The sequence below is a fragment of the Salvelinus namaycush genome, chromosome 8 (genome assembly GCF_016432855.1).
Source record: "Salvelinus namaycush isolate Seneca chromosome 8, SaNama_1.0, whole genome shotgun sequence".
NCBI lineage: Eukaryota > Metazoa > Chordata > Actinopteri > Salmoniformes > Salmonidae > Salvelinus > Salvelinus namaycush.
Window position 1 is genome coordinate 3,147,695 of NC_052314.1, and position 8,698 is coordinate 3,156,392.

Here is an 8,698-nt window from a genome sequence, read left to right on the forward strand (position 1 = left end):
AAAATGACGCAGGGTTGACAGAGGAACGTGTCAAAATGCTGAATTTTGGAACTTTAACAAGCCTTTATTCAGATTTTATTGAATTCTCCATGTGGTATATATTAAAGCGCACTTCATTTTATATAACATGCTTTTAAAATTCAACATTGGTGCACAACTTCTACTGAAAATATTAAAGGAACGCAAAGGGCACTCATTTTGTGGAATGACCCAATTGCCTGTTCAGTTCACAAACCATTTAGCAACGTCCTCTTCTCGGTATGCGAAGGATTATCTTTCCTGTGTGAGATTTTGGCAACCTCACAGTCTCTGTCTGTGTGTTCATGACTGTAAGAAATTGCAATGTAATTATCATGTGGTGTCACTTAAAAATAAATATATCATTTACATTTCATGTCAGTGAAATAGTGTTGCAAAATACCGGTAAAGTTCCAAAAATACCCAGGAGAAAAAGATTCTCGGAATAAGCAGGTAATCCTCTTCTTTTTTTTTTAACCTGAATTTTGCCAACCCACAGAGAAATCATGTTCAGATCAAAGTTTATTTGTCACGTGCGCCGAATACAACAGGTATTACAGTGAAATGCTTACTTACAGGCTCTACCCAATAGTGCAAAAAAGGTATTAGGTGAACAATACGTAAGTAAAGAAATAAAAACATCAGTAAAAAGACAGTGAAAAACAGTAGCGAGGCTATAAAAGTAGCGAGGCTACATACAGACACCGGTTAGTCGGGCTGATTGAGGTAGTATGTACATGTAGATATGGTTAAAGTGACTATGCATATATGATGAACAGATTTATGTTAGATTTATGTATTCCTATTTTACCAATGAGTCACAGTATTTTAAGAGGATCAGAGGCTAAAAGCGAATTTATAGCCGCAGATGACAGATCAAGAATAAATTGGCTTTTAGAATGTGCATCTGAGTATGTTATTAGAACGTTATCTGAAGGTTGTTGACCCAGCGTGGGAATGTCTTCCCGGCCAGAACCCTTTATCTATAAATAATATTGTTGATCATGCGCAGTAAATTGGCCAGCGTTGATTTTCCAGTGTAACATTTCTACTGTTAATTCAGGAATTAGATTCACTCTGTAACAGTGAAATTAACACGCAGTGGTGTAAAATAACCCCCAGTTTTGGTGTTAATAACCAGAGTTTTTGTTTTACACTTTGGAGAGCAAAACAGTCCCATCAAAACCATACCCATTATTATCATATTTCCCAGCATGCTATACTGCAGGTTGATTTGTTTGGGATTGTTTTTAATATCTGTGTTTTTGCATGTACTTTGATTGACTGATTAATCTTATGCTACACAAAGATAAATAACATAATTTTTTTCTAAAGTAATCCAATCAGTCAGTTAGTTGCTGTTCCAGTTTAAATGTTTTTTAGGTAGTTTACTTATCAATTTACCTAACCCTGACAGTCATTCTGAATGCAGGTTGCAGATTAATGAAAATTCCAACTGTTGGATATCCTAACTCCTAACTGGATTCCAATAGGAATTACACATAATTTTGCAAGCCAGTATAATGTGACTTGCAGGCCTGATGTGGCCTGTAAACCAGGAGTTTCCTAACACCACTGTGTTAGGGTAAACCTAGGCCATCAAAGTCATGCCTTACACGGAACCCAAACCGGCTGCGTGCGTGCGCCATCGTGCGCTATCGTGCATACATTTATTTTGTCCCCCCACACCAAACGTGATCACGACACGCAGGTTAAAATATCAAAACAAACTCTGAACCAATGACATTAATTTGGGGACAGGTCGAAAAGCATTAAACATGTATGGCAATTTAGCTAGTTAGCTTGCACTTGCTAGCTAACGTTAATTTGTCCTATTTTGCTAGCTTGCTGTTGCTAGCTAATTTGTCCTGGGATATAAACATTGAGTAGTTATTTTACCTGAAATGCATAAGGACCTCTACTCCGACAATTAATCCACATAAAACGGCCAACCGAATCGTTTTTAGTCATCTCTCCTCCTTCCAGGCTTTTTCATCGTTGAACTTATATGGTGATCGCATCTAAACTTTCATTGTATTACCACGACAACCGGCAAAACAGTTTGTCTTTCAATCACCCACGTGGGTATAACCAATGAGGAGATGGCACCTGGGTACCTGCTTCTATAAACAAATGAGGAGATGGGAGAGGCAGGACTTGCAGCGCGATCTGCGGCAGAAATAGGAATGACTTCTATTTTAGCCCTTGGCGTCGCAGACGCTTGTTGGCGCGCGCGAGCAGTGTGGGTGCAATAATTGAATAACATGGATTTCTAAATTTATTTTGCGACGCTCGCGCACGCGACGTGTCCGGTCTGGTCAGCATGTTAGGATATACTATATGTATTGTCATAGAGTTTAATTGTAATGATGGCATTTGCCTAGGTACTCACTATCTACAAACACAGTCCTGGGTGGTAACTCTCCAAATACATTCATGGGTGGTAACTCTCCAAATACATTCATGGGTGGTAACTCTACAAATACATTCATGGGTGATAACTCTACAAATACAGTCATGGGTGGTAACTCTACACTTCACTCGAAAAGAAAAGGCACCTTGGGAAATATGCAAATTAGGCTTTACAACATGCAGTGTTAAAACAACACCCCAAAATGATTTACTGTAACACTCCAGGTGTTCATTTCGTACAACGAGAAAGAGTAACAGCATCAGCACTAAGCAGAGTGAGTCCAGTTAACTCTAAATAAAGTGTTATGATTTACACTGTAGGTGTTGACTCTTACTCTACAGCAGAGTTATGAAAACACCACAGTCAAGTTCATTTGAACACTTAAGGATCCGACCCTTTTTCTAAATTTTCGCCTAAAATGACATACCCAAATCTAACTGCCTGTAGTTCAGGACCTGAAGCAAGGATATGCATATTATTGATACTATTTGAAAGGAAACACTTTGAAGTGTGTGCAAATGTGAAATTAATGTTAACACATTAGATCTGGTAAAAGACAATGCAAAGAAAGAGTTAAATCTTTAACACTTTCAAAAGTGTTATTTTAAACACCAGTACATTTGGACTCATATGTTCACTGAAAATAGTGTACATATGACCCTTTCAGAGTTAAATGTCCACCATTGATTTTGTTGTGTGGTATTTTCCAGTGTGAGTCTGATCTCTGAGGGATATCTAACTCCCTAGAGGGGCTATATTTATTCACCCCCCCCCCCCCCCCCCCCTCCCTCACTTCCTGCTCGAGGCTCCCGAGTGGCGCAGCGGTCTAAGGCAGTGCATCTCAGTGCTAGAGGCATCACTACAGACACCCTGGTTTGAATCCAGGCTGTATCACAACCGGCCATGATTGGGAGTCCCATAGGGTGGCGCACAATTGGCCCAGCGTTGTTAGGATTTGGCCGGTGTAGGCCGTCATTGTAAATAAGAATTTGTTCTTAACTAACTTGCATAGTTGAATAAAGGTAAGAAAATCATCCTACCTCTTTACAGGCCTTCTATATAGAGATGTGAAAACATTAAGATGTGAGGCTTCATGCACATTATACACACATCCTTTATATTCATTCATTCCAGATAGAGGACACACAACACACTGTATGTACACACAAATATCTTGTATGCACACACACTCACTGGCCGTGTCCAAATACTCAGACTTGCGTACTAAATAGTATTAAAAAAAGAAGAACATTTTATAGTATGTGAAATACTCCGATTGCATTGACTTCATTTTGATACAGCGCTTAAATTTAGCTGGTTATCAGAGTCGGAAAAGGTGAGTGAATTCTACTAGATCAAACGCTGAACTGAGTACGTGGTTAAATATGTAGTACGCTAGTACGGGTATTCTGACTCTTTTTCCGTACTCAACTGTGGTGTTATACACCCCCCCCCCCACGCCCCACACTGGTACCTTCCCCTCCCCTTCTTAGTGCCCTGACATTTGCACGGTTACCACGGTGACGGGTGGTGTCAATATGGCGGGTAGAGGGAGGAAAGCGGCTGGGTCAGGAATGTGGCCTGTGTTCCCCTCACCTCTGACCTTTACGGACCAGACTTGGCTGGTAATGACTTTTCCCTCTCACACAAACACACACAGAAGGTAGCCTGGATCGAAGTCTCCGTCTGAACCTGTGTTGTGTGAAAGGGAAAAGTGTGTGCTCGCGTGGGGGTGCGCGCATGAACACAGTACGTACACCCAGTGTACAAAACATTAGGAACACCTTCCTAATATTGAGTTGTATCACCTTTTGCCCTCAGAACAGCCTCAATTCGTCGGAGCGTGGATTCTACAAGGTGTTAAAAGTTGGCTGGTTGTCCTTTGGGTGGTGGACCATTTTTGATACACACGGGAAACTGTTGAGCGTGAAAATCCCAGCAGCGTTGCAGTTCTTGACACCACAAACCGGTGCGCCTGGCACCTACTACCATACCCCGTTCAAAGGCAACTCAATGTTTTGTCTAACCCATTCATCCTCTGAATGGCATACATACACAATCCATGTCTCAGTTGTCTCAAGGCAACTGAGACAAATATCTTAAATATCCTTCTTTAACCTGTCTCCTCCCCTTCATCTACACTGATTGAAGTGGATATAACAAGTGACATCAATAAGGGATCATAGCTTTCACCTGGTCAGTCATTGAAAGAGCAGGTGTTCTTAATGTTTTGTCCTCTCAGTGTACATGTCCTTGTTACTATGACACACATGCACAGATTGACGAGCCTCCTCTGTCCTCTGGCCTTCACGTGATATATAACGACTGAAAAACAATCCTTTCCTTCCCTGCAGCCCCTTCGACTCAGAGGATCTCTTCTATTGAGCTGTGTAACACTACTCCCCCCGTAGACCCCTGTCCTCCGACCCCTCCGGCATCACTTTACACATTCAGTGGAAAGTGAAAGGCAAGCCTACCCATTAATTAAAACCTCGGACATTCATTTTCCGCCCGTCCGCCTCGTTGATAATAATGAAGTGGCGTAACTACTCAACCAGACCTGGGTTTAAGACAGAATGGAGCAGAAAGAAGTCCTCTTGGTTCTTCTCCTGGCCTTTCCAGCGCCGGTCCAAACCCCATGTACAGTAGAAGCATTATGTGCCTGATCATAATAGGAAAAACAACTCTTTGCCCCACAAAGGTCTCTGGGCCAACACAGTGCAACACTGCTCATTCGTCAAGAAGCATGGGTGGATACAGAACCAGTAAATAATATGCATTTGCACACACACACACACACACACACACACACACACACACACACACACACACACACACACACACACACACACACACACACACACACACACACACACACACACACACACACACACACACACACAGGGAGACACATGCACAAATGCAAACACACACACACGGTCTTACCACCAGACAAGAATGTCTTATGAACGTGAGGTCACCTAAATGGCAACTAGTGACTGGAGGGGATGACCTTCATACTGAGTTAAAATAGAGCTGATGGCTGTAGGGTGTATTTACAACTTTACATCTACACGGTGTCTGTGTCTGTGTCTGTGTGTGTGTGTCTGTGTGTGTCTGTGTGTGTCTGTGTGTGTCTGTGTGTGTGTGCCCAAATGCGTGCGAGTGAAGAGTATTGGTAAACAGTGACCTAGTCTCCTTCTAATTCTCCTCAGGTATCTTCCTAAGAATGCATGATGAAATGAAATCCGTTTTAGAGCCTGCCGTCATTGCCGTAACCCGAGGATGACATCCTAGCTAAAACCCTACCGCCCTTTAGGGTCAATGTGGTCTGAGCACTGACAAACGTGCCTCGGAGATAACCCGCCTCAATCCACAGCCACATGGGATAATTATTTGTTGTTGTCATTACCACTATGCATTACAGTAATGATGGTGAAGGCGTTGACGACAGCTATGCTAATATGGACCGCACTGGGATTTGCCCTGGGATTTGCCCCCGGTGTTTGGTTATGTGTCGCCATGCCAACGGTGACATTTCCAGTTAGGGCCTATAGAGAAGAGTACAGATCCCATACATCCATATACTGTGTGTGTGTGTGTGTGTGTGTGTGTGTGTGTGTGTGTGTGTGTGTGTGTGTGTGTGTGTGTGTGTGTGTGTGTGTGTATGGAGTCATTACAATCTTTGTTTATACAGGTTTTCTATGAATTGTCTTCATTAACGAAGTAAAAGCATAGAGAATTGTAGAAAAGTAATTTGATGCACACCTTTGTGGTTCCAGGTAGAACTCTTTCGGGTTTCATGTAGAACCCTCAGTGGAAAGGGTTCTACATGGAACCCAAAGGGGTTCTATCGTTTGGGGAAAACCGCAGAACCCTTTTGGAACCCTTTTTTGTACCTTGAAGCAAAAGGGGTTCTTCAAATGGTTCTCCTACGAGGACAGCCGAAGAATATTTTCCTTCTAAGAGTGTAGGATCTAAATGGATAATTACATGTATTTTATTAACGAGGTAAGTCAGTTAAGAACAAATTCTTATTTACAATGACGGCCTACCCCGGCCAAACCCTAACCCGGACGATGCTGGGCCAATTGTGCACCGCCCCTATAAGACCCCCAATCACAGCCGGTTGTGATACAGCCAGGGTCTATAGTGACGCCTCTAGCACTGAGATGCAGTGCCTTAGACCGCTGTGATACAGCCTGGAACCAAACCAGGGTCTGTAGTGACTCCCCTAGCACTGAGATGCAGTGCCTTATACCGCTGTGATACAGCCTGGAATGAAACCAGGATCTGCAGTGACTCCTCTAGCACTGAGATGCAGTGCTTTAGACCGCTGTGATACAGCCTGGAATCGAACCAGGGTCTATAGTTACTCCCCTAGCACTGGGATGCAGTGCCTTAGACGGCTGCGCCACTCTGGTCCTACACATAATGCTCTGAACCTCTTGGTATTCTCCTGCATGTGCTTCATTGTTTCTCTGCGTGTGCGTCCCAATGTGTATGTACCTACATGTATGTATTTATGTGGGGATTGCATACCTTAATGCCTTAATATTTATCTTTGCGTGTAACCATGCATATGTACACTGCAAGCACAGCTGACTAGCTATATGGTTTCCCCCCCAACCATTTGGATTATCTAACCCAAACACATCTAGGATCCCTCTAAATCTTTTTGTTTGTTTCAGTCCGTCCCTTTATATTTGTTCCGTCTCTCCACCCTTCCCCATCTCTACCACACGCTCTTCTCTCCCTTGCTCCTCTCTCACTCCGTTTCTGTTTATTTAGGGAGACTGACTCTGGGCGACTGATATGGAAGCCGGAACCGTGACTAAGAGGGAGGGAGGGGGGGTTTGATGGCACAGAGAGAGAACGAGGGAGGGGCAGTGAAGTTGACTGGGTAGCGAGACAGAGCTATAAAAGCCATTGCCGGAGCTGTCTGTGTCAGTAGCAGAGCTGTAGAGAACCAAGAAGGAAGTAGCAGAGCTGTAGAGAACCAAGAAGGAAGAACAGATTGGACAGATATATTGGATCTCTACTCACACGGGTTCTACTAGGATTCAAATACTGGAGAATTGGAAAACAGAAGCCAAGGCTTGACACAGCAGCTCTTTGGTACAGACACTGAGTTTCATCCTCCACGACTTTGGAAGATTCTATGAGAGTTTGGTGTGTTTGTGAGAGAACTCTGCTTCACTATCAGAGAAAGAGCCTCTGACAGAAGAGGAGGCACCAGATAAAGAGAGAGGGGAACTTTGGGACGTGAAAAAACAACTGCTTTTCACACGTGCTTTCACACTCAGTGCTCCACACATGGCTGTTGTCCGTCCGATGCCCATGGAGACCCAGGGCTTCCACCATATGGCTGTTGTCCGTCAGATGCCCTTGGAGACCCAGGGCTTCCACCACGTGCTGCCTGCTCACCTGCTCTCCTCGACCATGGAGGAGTTCCCCCAGCAGCTCCCCGTCCCCAAGGGGCCCGCCCGTGGCAAGAGCCGCCCCCGTCGGCCCCGTGAGGCCCGCTTCAAGACCCAGCCCGTCACCTTCGCCGAGATTGCTGAGGTGGAGGAGGAGGGCGCCTCGCCCCTGGAGGAGGAGAGGGCGCGCCGGTCTTTCCTGCAGTCCCTGGAGAACCTTCGCCGGAGCACGCAGGCGCTCTACTGCCCGACGACCGGCCGCCGCACAGCCACGCCCCCACAGCAAAGCCTGGACTCCAGTGACTCTGACACTGCCCAGTGAGGGGCGGAGCCTGAGGAGAAATAGAACGTGTATGCCGCCTTCCTGGCACTGACACACGCCCCCTTTTCCCTCCAATTTTTTGCTTCACACGGGGGCCCAATGAACTGAACTCGACTGATCTCCAAGCTGCTCCTGTGTATATAGAGGCCATTCTCCTTGAAAATATATGTTTCTACATACAAATATACTGTATATTAGCATATCGATATACACTGAGTATACAAAACATTAAGAACACTTGCTCTTTCCATGACATAGACTGACCAGGTGAATCCAGGTGAAAACTATGATCCCTTATTGATGTAATTTGTTAAATCCACTTCAGTGTAGATGAAGGGGAGGAGACAGGTTAAAGAAGGATTTTTAAGCATTGAGACAATTGAGACATGGATTGTGTATGTGTGCCATTCAGAGGGTGAACGGGCAAGACAAAACATTGAAGGGCCATTGAACGGGGTATGGTAGTAGGTGCCAGGTGCACCTGCTTGTGTCAAGAACTGAAACACTGCTGGGTTTTCACGCTCA

At 44.4% G+C, this 8,698-nt stretch overlaps 1 protein-coding gene across 1 annotated transcript; it reads left to right on the forward strand.

Annotated features, from left to right (window-relative positions):
• The first annotated feature begins 7,379 nt into the window (after nucleotides 1-7,379).
• On the forward strand, nucleotides 7,380-8,450 carry LOC120051708 (uncharacterized protein C11orf96 homolog). Its single transcript, XM_038998596.1, has one exon. It carries the CDS (start codon nucleotides 7,748-7,750, stop codon nucleotides 8,171-8,173), a length of 426 nt encoding a protein of 141 aa, XP_038854524.1. The 5' UTR covers nucleotides 7,380-7,747; the 3' UTR covers nucleotides 8,174-8,450.
• The last annotated feature ends 248 nt before the right edge of the window (nucleotides 8,451-8,698 follow it).

What these genes read in the sequence shown, in the direction of transcription:
- LOC120051708 (XM_038998596.1), top strand. Translation starts at nt 7,748, where the DNA reads ATGGCTGTTGTCCGTCCGATGCCCATGGAGACCCAGGGCTTCCACCAT.